This window comes from Phoenix dactylifera, chromosome 10 (assembly GCF_051530095.1).
Source record: "Phoenix dactylifera cultivar Ajwa chromosome 10, Ajwa_hap1_PhDact_Kaust_v1.1, whole genome shotgun sequence".
In the NCBI taxonomy this organism is placed as follows: Eukaryota; Viridiplantae; Streptophyta; class Magnoliopsida; order Arecales; family Arecaceae; genus Phoenix; species Phoenix dactylifera.
This window is the reverse complement of record NC_143199.1, coordinates 24,269,585-24,285,869: the sequence shown is the minus strand read 5'-3', so window position 1 is coordinate 24,285,869 and position 16,285 is coordinate 24,269,585. Positions and strand designations below refer to the sequence as shown.

Here is a 16,285-nt window from a genome sequence, read left to right as displayed (position 1 = left end):
TAGAAGATAATCTCGGAGGACCAATGTTGTAGGAAATACATTCGTTGACCGACAATCTGTTCTCCAATCTCTTACAATAACTTCAAATCCATCTAGAATTCTTCTCAATGGATTCATAAATGTAAGCCATCAATTCATAAGTTAAAGTATCATCCTATTCTGAAAATGAATTTTAAAGTCCACCAAGTATAACACCTGCTGTGATAATCAAAACTTCCATTTGGAGTTAAACATGCATCTAAAAATGTCAGGATGGAGGACAAAGCAAGGCGAAGGAGAGAACAACATGGCTGAGGTCTCACTCAGTTTGGTGTAGTTCTAAGAGAATTAGACTTCTGTATGTTATAGTATAATATGTTTAATTGTTAAGACTTCGAGATTACATATCCAAATAATATATCATGTTACTAGACATGTATGATTTGCTTACCCTTTTGCTTATCCAAATAATATAACAACATAGGCTTTTAGTAGCAACATTATCGTGATGGAAAAAATATATAGTATTATATAGAAACCGTTGCTAAAATTTTAGAGGCAATATTTATATTTTAGTACAAAAAATTAATCGCATCAAAAAATCTCTATAAAATAGAAATATTCGAGCGGCCATGGGCGCTATAGGTCTACTTATTTTTCTTTTAAAGACAATTATTTTTGCTGCTATATATGCAAAATATTTGTAGAGACAAGTATTATTTTGCTGTAACTAAGATTTATAACTTTTCAGCAGAAGATCGATCTTACTTAAAACGATAACTTTGATTTGAGATTTGTATCAATCCACCTTCTAATGTTTCCTTCCTAGTTTGGAGTTGTTTTTAACTTAAAATTCCATTTAGGGGAGAGAAAAATTTTGTTATGTGACAGATATTGTTCATTAAGTTAATGGAACCATAGCAACTAAAGTATCTAAAAAGAATCAGCTAGGACATTCTCACAGGACTTGCAGAGATCAGCGGACTTCAAAAAGGATCCAAAACCATTACGAAGAAGACTTGGGGAATTAGCGTTGAGTACTTGGTAATGAACAGTGGTGGGAGAGCAATAAAGACTCGTGGAAAGTTGATGGATTTCATGGTGCTTTGACTCGGATCAGGACCGCTTTTGAATCGCTGCCGTCCAATTAACGAGGCCTTGCCTAAAACGGATGGCGGTGATCGAGGTCAAGGTCTTCCACCGAGTCTTCTCCAAGCCCGCGACCTCGCAGGCACGGTTTGTGAAGCGGGAGTGGTGTTCGGAAGAAATATTGTGATAGACTATGGGGAAGAAAAAAAATCCCTTAAATATTAAATTTTGTATGTATATTTTTTTAAATTGATATTTGTATATTCTCATAAAATACTTATGTTTATTCTTGTTAAACAAATAACGATTTCAAATTAAAATAACTAAAATGCTCTTAATGGATAGATATGTAAAGATAAATATTTATAAGACGATCGCGATGGATGATAAGAAAGTAATTTCAAAATTTTATTTTATTTTTTATTAAAATAATTATAGTTTTTATTAACAGTGTTAGAAGAACTGTTATATTAGAGTCATTTGTGCAAAAACAGTATTTTATGAGGATACATAAATAAATATAATTTTTAAGAGAGTATTTATGTAAATTGAAATATTTAAAAAGATATTCATAAAAAAATAAAAAAAAAATAGACTCCTTGGCCACCATCACTAAAGTTTAGCTACAATATTTATTCTGACTAAAAAATATAGTAGCTACAAAAAAATCTCTATCAAACTAGAAATTTTTAGCAGCTACATTTTTGCATCCATTGGTCTATTTTGGCCACTAAATTGTTTTTAGAGGTAAATATTATTTTGCTGCTAGAAAAATCATTGCTAAAAACCTATTTTCTCATAGTACAACTAAAGGTCAGGATCTTTTTCAACTCGAAATTGAGCTGGAGAGATCTAATATTGAAAAAGCTGCTCTTTATGAATCATCTAATGGCCTATGGATCTTATGTCGAATATGAAATAGCACACTATATAAGGAAATAGAGCCATGTAATCATGAATTATTGCATAATTTATTGGTATCTGAAATAGAGTTGGATCTCTCCGGTTCAACCCCGGGCTAGACAGTACTATATGGCTAGGTTGCAACTAACTGTAAATTTACTTTCTACTCTGTTGCATTAGTGGTGATTTATCTTTTAATCCTTGGTTTATATACAAAACAAAATATGATATGTTGTATACAGAACAAAATATAATAAGTTGTACAGAAAACAAAAAAATTGTGTGTAAAATAAAATAGTTATACATAAAATCATCTCAACCCTGATCGATGACCAGCTCGACTTTATCGACATCAAGGCCCGTCATGTGGGAGGGGTCGAGGCCCTTCGGCCTGTGGCCTCGTCCCCCTCGGGGGGATATCCGGTGAATAAGTCTACCTAGAAGGGGGGAAGTGCTTTCTGCGCGGGTGCGTGGGAAGCACTTCATTCTTCATCCCCCCTGTGAGGGGGGTAACTCCGGAGTGAAAGAGGTAACTACGTTACCACTTTCACGTAGGAGTGGGGGGGGGGGGGGAGTTCGCCTAAGTAGTTATATCCTCCTGAAGGGGATATAACCTTAGGCTCATCCCCTTCGCCTATAAAGTTTTAAAAATCAGATATTTTTGTTTTCCAAAAAAAAAAAGGCACAAGTGGTCACCCGTAACCCAAAAACAAGCCACTACTAATATCAAGTCATGCATTAAGTCAAATTACAAAACTTTATAGTATTTTTAAAATAATTAAAAATATCTGAATTATTTATGAAAATTCACTGATAGTGATCAGATCGAGAAGAAAGAAGATTTTTCTCAACCCGCTCAACTCGACCCTTACAAAAGAAAATTCAAAGAGATAAAAAAATTAGCGAAATTAGGATATTTTACGTTCCCTTTTCTTTTATTGATGATAAAAAAAACTAACACACTCATATTTATAAAAGTAAAATTTGTCCTTGCACAATTTAGATCGAATTCCTTTTCTAGTTTTGATAGGATTCACTTTCTTAAAATACATATAATTAGTAGAAATAAATTTGAAGAAGTAGAGGAGGTAGATCTCGATTTTTACATCAATTTTGCTTTCTATTATTCCACTTAATTTTTCTTGGATTAAGCAATATGTTCGATCAAAGTTTTTTCCGATTTTTTTTTTCCAGTTTAACAAGCTTGTTTTAAGTCCCAAATGATAGAATTTGAGCATGATCGCTACGTCTTCTTTAAGTCATAGAGTTCAAAAAGTTATCTAATTTCAAAAAAAAAAAAATCTCAATCAAATGTTATACGACCAAGTTATGATTTTCAGAAGTTTGGCTTGCGATTAAACTTTTTGATGCAGCGTATTTCGCTCCTAAATCCTGCTCAACCCTACTTATAGTGGCAAAGGTGGTCCACATCGAGTCTGATGTTCCCCTTAGATCAGATAGACTATAGTCTGATCTAATAGTAGGATTCGAAATACTAGGAAATTAATTTGTTACTCTTAAACGTTACAATTCATTCATGACTTGTTCATCAATTACTTTTGGGTTACAAACTATTAACTCGATATGTTGTTTTTACCACTAATTTGGTTGCCATCGCTTATTGTATTGCCTCACCAAATACATATGTCAATAGATGCATATATTTTTTAGCAAAAGAGATTTACAGTCTGGTAAACTTTTTGCTTCTATTTTCTTCTTTATTTTTGAAGTCTGAAACCTTGTCTTGAAGTGATTGTCCTAATCGATCCATAAGATACAGTTTATCATAAGTAAAGCCACTTGGGCGTACTCTCTCTCTCTCTCTCTCTCTCTCTCTCTCTCTCTCTCTCTCTCTCTCTCTCTCTGTTCCACAGCAATCTAACATTGATGTTTCTTTCCTAGTTTGGGGTCATTTTTACCTTAAAATTCCATTTAGGAGAGAGAATTTCCATTATTTGATGATATAAACTGTTCATTAAGTAAATGGAATCATAAAAACTAAAGTATATAAATAGAATCACATTGGTGAGGGCCATGCGGCGCGTGTTTAGGTCCCATATCGATTATTCGTCGCAAAATTTTTGAATATTTATATAAAACTGAAGAATTTTAAAAATATTTTTAGCTAGTCTCCTTGAGCAAAGTTCTAGTTGTTACGTCAAAGAAAGATACAAGACCCAACTCATACGAGGAAGAACGAGTAAAAGAGATAAGAAGAAGACTTTGGGGAATTAGAGTTGAGAACTTGAGGATGTTGGAGAGCAATAGAGGCTCGTGGTTATGGTGCTTTGACGAGGACTTGCCTACTGATCGAAGTCAAGGTCATCTACGGAGTCTTCTCCTGATGGACAGGACTCGAATGCATGGTGGACCAAAGTCGTTTAGACTCCTTCAAGCTCGCGACGGTCCATGAACGGAAACGGACAGGCAGTGGACTTGACCAGCCGTTCCTTCCTACTTATTGGAGGCTGTGGACGAAAAGAAATGTCATATTCAATAACATATTAAAGAATTTCCATCAAACTTAAGCTCTAGTTCTGATCATCTTCCATGAGTGGAAAATACTCATTGCTAAGCTACTTGATAGAAGGTTGTGTTTTTATGCAATTTTGTCCCATTTTCTTTCTTCTGTCTCTCGCCTCTTATTTTGCTGGTCACCTTTTTCACCATTTTCTAGTCTTTATTCCCACAATAAAACTGCTGAGGTCTTTTTGAATCCTTTTCTTTTTTCAAAAAGGAGAAAAAAAAAGCAACGAGAGAGAGAGAGAGAGAGAGAGAGAGAGAGTGCTTTGAGTAGTTGTTGTGAGATCAACTAGAAACATCGAAAAGCCTTGAAGATAAAAGCTCTAGGGACGAGAGATTGAGGCATGTGATAAGTATTGTGTCACGTCCCAATCCGAGATCACGAGCTGAGGATCACGGCAACCATCGTGTACTCATAGAGAACTCTCTCCACAAGCATGTAAAGTATCTCGTTATGATATCATAAATATGCAGTGGAACAAATAATAATATGCGAACTTTATTTCAATAACTAACTCAAAATTTAAATGTCTCACGATTCTAACATTATTATAAGGTAATGCATCAATTTAAATAAACTCTAATATAAGAAAATCTATGCCAAAGTTCTACTAGTCGCTCTCCCATATTGATCTCCGATCATGCTAGGTTCTTCGGATATGTAAAAATAGTAAAAAATTATATAATGAGCTCGACAACCCAGTAAGCAATGATCACTTTAGTTAAATAAATTAGGCAATCAAATAGATAATAATTTATAGAAAATAAACATATATACAATACTATCACGCGAATCAAATCTTTCAAAAAAATAAGTTTTTGTAAATGGATTCTAATTCTTTTAATTATTCAATTCATCTTATTAATCATGAGCTATGATCACATCTTCCCCATGTTAGGGTCATAACATTGTGTATCTTCTTGCGGTGAGTTGCACATCATCTTGTAACAAAATTTTTTAGGACTACATTTCTTCTTGCGGTATGTCGTGCATCATTTTGCGACAGAACCTTCAGGATGAATCAGGTGCCAATGTATTAGCCTCTATTGGCGTGGTTCTCAACAAAGTCTGATTGAAATTCAAATAGTTCTAGATTTTATATTTCAGTTCTAAAATCATGCGGTATTAAAATCAATCAAACATATCTATAATAAGATCATATATTGTCATAATATTCTAAAATAATATATTCTATAATAATATATTATACATCATGAATAATACCACTCTAAGAGTCATGAATATAATAATTTTATAAATCACTGATAAATTTAGAAAAAGTAAAATATTACTTACATTGCAAGCGAATTCAAAGTATCAATCCAATCAATTTCAAAAATCCTTCTAAGATCCTAGTATTTAAAAATTATATTCTCATCAAAATTTATCATGATTATTCAAAAAATAAAATTTTTTAATTCTAATACCCTCATAGGACTGACCTAACAGAAGTGTCCTATACTTCGGTCCGTCTGATCAAAGTAAAATTCATCTGATCATGCTTAGACTAGGGTATAGGTGGTTCAATAGAGATTAGGGATGACCAATTCTAATAGTATTTGGAAAGAGCCAAGGTGGGGTTAGCGCACTGTTGACGACCATGGATCAGGGCCCTTTATTAGGGTTGATCCAAAATTACTAAGAGGAGTATCTTACTAGATCTATCATCTCTGGCGAGAGTAGAGAGAGAAATAAGAGAGAGAAAGAATAGAAAAGTGAGGAAAAGGAGAGAGGAAGAGAGAACAGAGTCTCTCTCCAGCTAAGAAAGAAGAAAGGAGAGAAAAAGGGTGGTTGTGGTGGTGCATGGAGTCAAGAAACCCACGGCCGACCAAGAAGAGGCTGATGACGGCGGTAGGATGGCCGGAGACGAAAAGAAAGGGAAGAAAAGGCTAAAAATAGGGATTTTGACCCTTTCCTCTCATCCTTCATGATCCCCAGCGATGGGGCTCCGGTGACGGCCCAAGGCATCAAAGGGGACAAGTCTCCATCTCTGGCGATTAGTGCTAGTAGCAGAAGAAGTCGGAAATCAAGGAGTTTTTGAGGATGATAGTGTTATTTCGATGATTAACACAACCATTGAGGGAATATAAAATTAATAATGCAATTTAACGTGATGCATCATTAATGAATACGACACCCTCGATACATTCATAATATATTAAGAGAATGAGATCAAGACGTCTTCCAATGATTAACAACGAGATAAAATTTGTAGTAGAAAAGGGGTAAAGAACTCTTAATTCTAATTCAGCAAAGTTTCAAGTGAAACATACTCTTAAGGGCAAAACAGTGATTTTCATTATTAAGAGTATGTAGCTCTATCGTGGCATACACTCAAAATTGCTTGAAATATGTTTCATAGATTATATGAATTAGTCTAACCTTAAGATGCAGGAAAGTATGGATTGATCGACCCCAAGTTAAGTGGAGTCGACCCTGGCACACCATGGAACCATCTGACACACCCCTACAAAAATGGCTCAGATGAACAGTAAGTGGAGTCGACCCCATGTATCTTTGAGCCGACCTCAGGTGAGGAGCCGACCCCAAAGAACCTTGAGCCGATCCTAGTTTGAAGCCTCAAGAAAACAACTCTCTGGAATTCACTGAGAGGGCTGACCGCAAGATTCCTTGAGTCGACCCTAGGAACACTTGAGTCGACCCCAATGGAGCCGACCCCAACCGAACATGAGTCGACCCCAAGGTTATGTGTTCAAACCATGTCTCTGCAATCCCTGAGAGGGTCGACCCCAATGGAACTTGAGTCGACCCCACTGTAGCATGGGTCGACCCCAGTGAAAACAGCCGAAAATACAAGGTTCTGTGATTCCTGAGAAGGCCGACCCCACTGTAGCAGGGGTCGACCCCAGAGAAAGTTGGGTCGACCCCAGAGAAAGTTGGGTCGACCCCAAGTCTGATGAACAGTAAGTTGAGTTGACCCTAGCACGGGCAAAGACATAACGACTAGTTCTGCAGAAGTACTTTTTGACCTCCCAACGGCTAGTAACGGATATTTTTTCAAATCTAACCAATGGAGAGTGACTAAGAGAGGTGGGCAAGTATTTAAAGTGACACTATTCATCAGAGGAAGAAATCTTTTGCCAAAAAATCAAAGTTCATTCAAGAAAAAGCAAGCCCTAGCATCTTTCATCAAGGTTCTCCATTTAAGTCTCAAAAAAAGATGGTTGAGCAATCTGAGTGTGTATTCAACAGCTCCACCAAACCATTGTGAAGTGAAGGAACCTTGGCAAAGAAGAGAAGAGCATCCTCAAAGCGATAACTATTTTCTCATCTCTTCTATTAGTGTAAAATTGTTATATTTGCTCTTTTAGGAGTTTCAAACTCTTTCTTCTTTATTACTTTGTAAGGTTTGTTGGTGAGCCCGTAAAACCAACGATGAACGTTTGTTGGTGAGCCCGCAAAACCAACATAGGTTTTTGGTGATCCCGAAAAACCAAAGTGTAAAGGTTTTTGGATTGTGAGACCGGAAAATAATCCAACTGTAATCCGCGGGATTATAGTGAATTTCCAAGAAGACGCTTGGGGAATGGACGTAGGTGCTTAGGAGAGCACCGAACCACTATACTTCTTGTGTGTTTGTATTATGTATTGTTCTAACTTCACTACACGCACTCAATTAATATTAACTAAACCACTCACTCATCAATTGACTTAGTTAAAAGATTAAAAAATTTAGAAAAACCAATTCACCCCCCCCCCCCTCTTGGTTTGTCACCTTGGGCAACAGTTTTTGGATTATAAAATAGGGGATAAATAGAGCCACTTCCTTTACTTTTATAGACTTTTCTAGTGAAAACTCGGCCGACGACGAGGCTGGTGAATGATGAAACATTGGAGAAGTTTTATACTCCTTTTATGCATAGGGTTGTTAACATGCTTCTCCCAATATACAACCAACCCTCTCTTTAGACTCCTCCAAAGTTATATGTTGGATGTGCTGAACATATTATAAGGTTGTCACAATGATAGAATAGTTTCCAAATCCCAATAGTTCATGTCATATATATTAAAATAATATCAAATAGTGGTTTTAGGTGCCAACTTAGGCAAATAGTTTGTCATTTCAGCGAATAGTTTCCTATGTCAATATCATTAAGTAAACAGTTAATTTCTTGAATAGTTTGTAATACTTGTACTATTTGACAAATAGTTTCCTAGATCAGTATCAAACAAATGGTTCCTTAATACTTTATGCTGCTATAATCGGACAATACAAATGGAAAATTTGAGCTTGTACGAACTTGACTTTAGGTTGCTTGCTGTTTTCATTCAAGAAATTTGCTGTTTGATATGAACTAGGAAACCACTGGTCAAATATAACAAATATTATAAACTATTCAAGAAATTTGCTGTTTGATATTCGTCAAATATCAAACTATTTGATAGTACAATCACATAGTTTCCAATTCCAAATACTTCAAAATGGGAAAACATTGGGGACAGAGTTAGGCTAGCAGCTAGTGTTTTTGGGTGCCCAACCCAGATGGCTTGAGCCTCCTCACCTTCTAGACATCTAACGACCTGAATCCATTGCAGGGCTGTCAAATCTAGTTGCAAGGTGATTCTCTTAGACCTATACAACCAGTTCAAAAAATTGGTCTTCCTCCTTTGTTACATGATATTAAAACTTGGAGATCAAATCAGCAACCACCGGTGGTATCTCACATTTGCATGAAAGGTGACAAGAGATTGGTTGGCTTGCCAAGCTATCCAAGATTTTGTACTAGGATTGGAGGAAGTACTTAATGCTGATCTTCTTCAAATTCTGGAGGCTGAAGCATATGGAGTTGGTTTTTATCGACATCATTAGTTGTCTACGTTTTTATGTATCCGCAACATCATTGCTAGTTTTTTAAGTTTCTTTTTTTGGATTAAAAAGGAAAAAACAAACCAACAACCCGAATCCAATCCGACTGCGTGCTGGATTTCGTTGACCCAACACACGGCACACTCGGTTTCCAAGGAGACGGCGAGTGCAAAGTCAAAGTCGAACTTTGACCGATACTTTTATCCCGCCCTCCACGCTCTCCTCTCTGATCTCGTCTCTCCCTCTTCTTTTTTTTAATGGTCTCCCCCTCTTCTTTCCCCACCCATTAAATCCTCGACCGGTCCTCTTCTTCTTCACGCTCTCTTAGAGGAAAAATTGGAGCTTTTTGGATAGAGAGAGAGAGAGAGCGAGAGAGAGAGAGCGAGAGATGGCGAAGCTCTACGTGCAGACGGTGCAACCAGTGGATGTGGATCTGAACAAGAACACGGAGTGGTTCATGTACCCCGGTGTCTGGACCACCTACATCCTGATCCTCTTCTTCTCCTGGCTCCTCGTGCTCTCTATCTTCGGTTGCACCCCCGGGATGGCCTGGACTGTCGTCAACCTCTTCCATTTCGCCGTATGCCCTCCCTTCTTTGCTTCTTAGATCTCCTTTTGGTTTGTTTCTGATCCTAGAACTTTAAAGGAGCTTAATTTGACGGATTTCGATGAGTTATTGCTCTTTACCGATATGATTTGGGGGGAAATTTAAGGATTTTTCAGTAATTTGATTTTTTTTCTTTTTTTTGGGTTGGAAGTGAGGAGAAGATAGAAGGAGTGAGGTCAGAGTGTTGGCTTTACTTTGCTTTTGAGCTGTTTGATTGCGTAAAAAATGGTTTTTAAAAATCTATTATTACCAGGTAAGGTTCAGAACTCTCAAAAAGTTCAACCTTCGGTGACATGGCAAAGGAAAGAAAGGTAGCTGCTATAATTTGGGCACAGTTCTGGGGAATTAACTTCAAATAGTGTCTTTGATTGATTTGGTCATCTAGGATTTCGACTTGGGGTAAGGATAGGTGGAATGACCTTGGAGCACCTTGTTGGCTTTTATTGTTCTCTTTCCATATTGACTGATAAACTAACTTATTTTTTAACTACTTTTCAAATTGCCAAGCAATTTTCAGAGAAAAAAGATTGCTTGATGATAATGTCAAAGCTTTAACCTTCAGCAACATGATAAAGAAACCATATTTGGGGAACTTGGGACACAAGATTGAACAATTTTTCATGCTTTCTTTTGCTTCATATTAGGTCAACTGCGACTGAACCCATCAGGGTTGGTTAGCTCCAAGGTTTTGCATTATTTGTCATGACCTTTAATTGCTTGTGATGGGTCATAGGCTTCTTTTTATGATTCATCTTCATTCTATCAAACTTATGAGCTGGTAAGTTGGACATATTTGATTTAGGAATATCATTCTCACTTGACTGTTTAAGTTGACTCCATGTTCCATGGACTAGAAAATATGATTGAGAAACTGAGACCAATACTGATGAGAATATCATACGAAGATATCTTTTACAGTGTGGTTTTTGAGTGTTAAAAATGTATATGAAATGATAAGAATGTCCTAGGAAGTTGGTAAGAGGACCCCCTTTTATGTATATATTAGCTTGCAATTCCAACAGACACCAGCTGTCGAAAGTATACAACACATAGTAAATTGATTATAAAATTTATACTTTGTTTTCTTACACATAAATATTTTGAAGATATTAAATTTTCCATTATAGTAAGATATTTGCATAGAGTTGATTTGAGAGTGCATATTGCCATTAACTTGTCTGCTTGATTGTAGATGGCACAAAAAGTGTTGGATCTTCTTTTATGCTTCAACATGGCTGCTTCACTGCTTATGGGCAATATGGTTATACTTCAAATTTCTAGCATGATGATGTTAATGCAATGATGCCATCACATCATTAGAAAACACAGTACAGATTAGATTTACTGTTGGAACATCATGTATATGCAAATTAGAAGCATTCAATTTCTGGAAGTCGGAAGCTGAATTTTTATTTTTTACTGTTTAATTATGAACCTGATGAGCAATCTCTGAATATTTTTTTCCTTTATCATTATCTTTACATGGCGAAGTACATATAGTTTGAATTTGCTATTTTCAACCAGTCAAGCTTTTTTTGCTTTTCAGCCAATAGGTTTTACTTTTGATTTGAGGACTGATAGTATTATCTTCAACTGTCATAAGTTCTTCATGTGTAACTTCGGATCATGTTTTCTCTGTTCTGTACTTTTCTTATCTTAATTCATTTCTTGACTTAATTTGTTTCAGGTTACTTATCACTTTTTCCATTGGAAGAAGGGAACTCCCTTTGCTGAAGATCAAGGTATTTACAATAATTTGACTTGGTGGGAGCAGATGGACAATGGAAAGCAACTGACACAAAATAGGAAGTTTTTGATCATTGTACCTGTTGTCCTGTAAGTATGCTTTTGTCATTCTTGGCCTGCAGTTAACATTATCATATCCCGTGCGTCGGGAGAAAAAAAATCAGTTGAAACCATTCACCAGATGGCCGGTACAGTTGTTACTGTTTAGACAACCTATTGGTAGTAATTCTGAGCTGGGTTCTAAATGGACTGAGACGACTGAGATTGGCTCTGCATGTGTTCTCTAATATAGTTAGTCATCATCTTATTACCATCAATTGAGTGATACCAAGTACATGCTAATAATAATCTGTTTCACAAGATACTTAATCCAAATGCTTATATTCTTGCGTTATGTGCATGCATGAGGTGCTACTCTTGTTTCCTTCTTTGCTTGCAAGTGTATTATGTTTGGTAATTTATAGAAAGTTTATTAGAAAGTTTAATAAGTTGTCATTTTAATTATTGGAAAACCTTTAGATTTAGAATTCCATGGATAGTGGTTGGTCTGACAAGTGTTGCTTGAGTAAATCTAAACTTGAAACTGTATTTTGAATGGATTGAAGGTAAAGTTTCTTCTAGATATATATGGTGTCATTAGAAAGGGCTTTCGTTTTTTTGTTGGGCTGCAAGGCAAGGGCTGTTTCAGCGAAGGAGTAAAGAAGAAACCACTAGCACAGGACTTATTGTTTCACACATGCCGAGATTCATGCTAGAATACAGCATGTTTCATTATTTACCTTGTTAGTCATCATCACACACTTGTGCAGGTGTTGCCTTGTTTTAGCTCATATGTGTTTGATTAGCTTAGATGTTCAGTATTTACTCAGTCTCCGGCTGAGTCGGGAATATGTTTACTTGAATGGTTTGAGTCTTATGATCTTTTAATGATCATTTGCTCAATTAAGAACTCAATTTCGTTTTTCTTCTCCTACATTGACTCAAACTCTTTCAAGAACCTGGGCTTTGCAGAAAAGCATTTATTTTTTTTTTCTTTTGCAAGCTTAGGTACATATATAGGTTTCTTCAATTACGTCGGTAATGGTGCCTTCTTATTGCTCCATTTGGTTCATTTATGTAGTGTAAGAGCTAAGGCACATAGATCCTTTTCCTCTAAGCTAATAAAGAATTACATGCTGCACATGTTGAAACTCTCAAGATGCATAGGTTATAATCAAGGTCTGCCATATCATCCTGAAAGGTCAGCTCAGGGTGTACCAAACTGGATAGGCCAGCAACTAGGATGGTTAGGCTACCTGATGGGGTCCGAGCTCCAAACATGCCCGAACTGAGCATTTGGTTCCGCCTAGTTTCATAATTGAATCATGTTCCCTTGATATGTAACTCTCTCCCCTTAGTCCCAAACTCCCGATCCTCCTCGCCTTTCAACTCCTTGCCTTTCAACTCCTCTCCTTTCTCGCAATTCCTTGCGAGGGTTAGGGTTCTTTCATTGTGCCGCTGATGACAACGACGAGCATGATAATGATGATGATGATGATGACAACCTTTCTTTCTCTTCTCTCACCGTACCATTATCATGGTTACTGACAATGATGACGATCCATTAACTCATTTTGACCGTACCTCCATTCCTCCCTCGCCCCCTCTCTCTCCCCCTTCCCCCCACTCTCCCTCCCTCTCCTTCTACCTATCCCCCTCTCCCTGGTTCCAGTACATCTCGGATTGGTATGGTTTGTATTGATACTATACCAATCGAGTAGCTAGTTGTTACAATCCTCAAGTACTAGTTTGGCAAACCATGGTTACAATATTAAGTCTAATTGTCATCACTCTAGGCTTTATGCTTACCAGAGACATATAGGAGGATTTTTGCTAATAAATTTGTCATCTTTTACAAACTTTATATATGTCATGCACAAGCATACAGTTTTGGGCCTTAGCATGGGATAAAAGATCCAACCTTTGTGGATGTCCAAAACCCCCATATTATGAATTTGAGCATTCACAAGAGGTTACTTGTTTATATTCAGAGCATAGTTGATAGCACTTGATCATACTTGTAGATTAGGTAATTCCTTATATCTAAAATCTTCTATTGGTTACAAATACCAGATGCTGGGGAAACAGTTATAGGACCATTTGATGAGAGGAAATGTGAGCATTTGTAGGTTCTATATGTTAAACCTCTCAGAGCATGCATACACACACACACATATATATACATACATATATGCTTACTTATTTGTTTATATTCATGCATATATATTCATTATTTGAAGGAAAATTTTTCTAAGAAACATACAGTTGATTTGTTATGCGAGTTTAAAGTTTAGGTCGTTCCGTGTTGTGCTCATGAAAGGAGACTTTTAGCATTAGCTAGCTTATAAATCAAGAATATGAGCACCTAATTACCCCGGAATTTTTAAAAATTAAATAAAGAAAGAAAAAAGAGTACAACTACCTAAGAAAATGACCAAAGAGGCAGAACAAAGACATGGCTAAGACAGCCATGGTTTAAAAATGAGTTCAGAAAACAACCCATGACTTGTAGATATTTTTGACTAATTAGGAATTTGCTAACACAACCTTGAAGGTGCATAGAATTTGTAGGAAAATTAGGGCTTCATTTATATTAATGGAGAAGGATTTAATTTGTTTTCTTGGGCTTTCTAGAGTTACCAAGTGTTCATTCAAAATAATGTTAATCTATGTTGTTACCTTATGAAATAATTTTGATCGAGGATAAATTAAACTATGAAGCCTTCGATGTCAAGTTATAGTTCTCCTAAATCATGTACACCAAAATTTAGTGAACAAATTTAAAAAAGCTGTATGGTCAAGGTGATATGAGACTCATCATTAAAGGCCTCTTTTCCCATCTTTTCCAAAAAAGATGATTTTGTGTCCAAAATATGTTGGACATTATATCATGCAGACTTACATATAATGTCCGATTCTATCATAGACAGATTTTGCTAGACTTCTGAGAAATGAGTTTCATAGCTTGATTTTGTTTCATTGTTAGACAAACAGGTTGTCAAGGTGGAAACCCAATATAGGAGTCATTGTTCTTCCTAAAACAACCGTGTAATTCTCAGTCTTATGATTGTACCTCTCACCAGAATGAAGTATTCATTTGTCATGAAGCATTGTAGTTCTCAAGTTAGTTTCTAAGCATGCTAAAGTTTTGCAAAGTGGATAATGTTTGCCACATATTGATATTTCCTATTTTCACATATTAGTATGTAGGCTACAAGCCATGCTTGTTTGTCATGCTTGCTGGACATGTTTAAAACTAGTTATAGCCCAAGTTGTAGGCATTCAATTTGATATATATACGGAGAAGGCTACAATCAACTTTATTCAAATCCCATCGTTATGAGGGAATCCATAATTAGCTAGTTATTGGTCTCATCAGGTAAAACTAACTTGAACATCTAGTATTTGCATTTTATTTAAAGAACTTGTTTTCTGCATGAGGTTTCTTCCTTTTCATTTCCTTTGTTGGTACTTGGAAGTCATTTTAGTTCACGTAGACCTAATCGATGGCATTCAGCAAATCTACGACTACCAGACATCCAGATGTCTTAGAAGTTTTTTATCAAAATTTGTTTCAAAATCCAGCATCTTTTACTTCTTATTTTCTTGTTATATGGTACTTGATTTCTCCTCTCCATATGTGCAGGTACTTGATATCTTCCCACACAACTGATTACCAGAATCCAATGCTTTTACTCAATACAGTTGCAGTGATGGTGCTGGTAGTTGCCAAGTTACCAAACATGCACAGAGTCCGTATCTTGGGAATCAATGCAGATCATTGAGCAGCATTGCACACGAAGGATGGGTTGACTGATATCTTTTAACTTATATCTTTTTTTGTTGAAAAAAAATGATCCTTATACCATATGTTGTCAGATACTGTCCAATTCTGTATCAAGTCATAGTAAGTCTTTAGTGGATGTTCCTGTTATCCAGTACAAAACTGTCAGGAAATTATAGTTGTGTTTGTGCTGCTTTTGATACATTTAAGCTATTTATAGACCGTATGTTATGTTTTGTCCATCACTTTACAAGAATTAGTGAACTCAGTTCCTCTTCTTTGTAGACTACTTTCTTTGTTGCCCGTAGGAGGATTCTACTTCTTGTTGTATGACAATGATAGGATGTTTCTTCTCCTTTTTAGCTTCATAAAACATGCTTATTTCTGAATGATTAAAACTGTTCAAACCAGAGCGTCTGATAGAACTTCTCGACATCTGGATCAGAAACAAACTAGTTTTTGTTTCTAACAGGGAATGGGGTCAACAAAAAAATCTAGTCTAGATTTTGCCTTTTCTTGTGAGGTCAGCTTGAGATTGCCTTTAATCCAGCTAAAGTCATATGATGTGAGCTACAGTTGAACCAATGCATTTAAGAACAACTGGGGCTCTTTTCACCATGTAGCTCATTGAGTTCAATGTGCCAAGTGCTAACCCGGGGCTGGGTTAAATTGAATTGGGTCAAGTTGGGTTGACGTGTCCCCAGTTCAAGTTTGGGTTGGATTGGAAGATGCCAACCTGATTGAAGTTTGGGTTGGAAATTAGAGGATACAAGCCCTAATTTCTTA

General features: G+C 36.3%; 1 protein-coding gene across 1 annotated transcript; it reads left to right on the top strand.

Annotated features, from left to right (window-relative positions):
- The first annotated feature begins 9,340 nt into the window (after positions 1 to 9,340).
- Positions 9,341 to 15,744, top strand: LOC103716716 (uncharacterized). The gene is made up of 3 exons (XM_008804823.5): positions 9,341 to 9,903; positions 11,618 to 11,766; positions 15,362 to 15,744. The coding sequence occupies exons 1-3, from the start codon at positions 9,712 to 9,714 to the stop codon at positions 15,498 to 15,500; spliced, it is 480 nt and encodes a 159-aa protein (XP_008803045.2). The 5' UTR covers positions 9,341 to 9,711; the 3' UTR covers positions 15,501 to 15,744.
- The last annotated feature ends 541 nt before the right edge of the window (positions 15,745 to 16,285 follow it).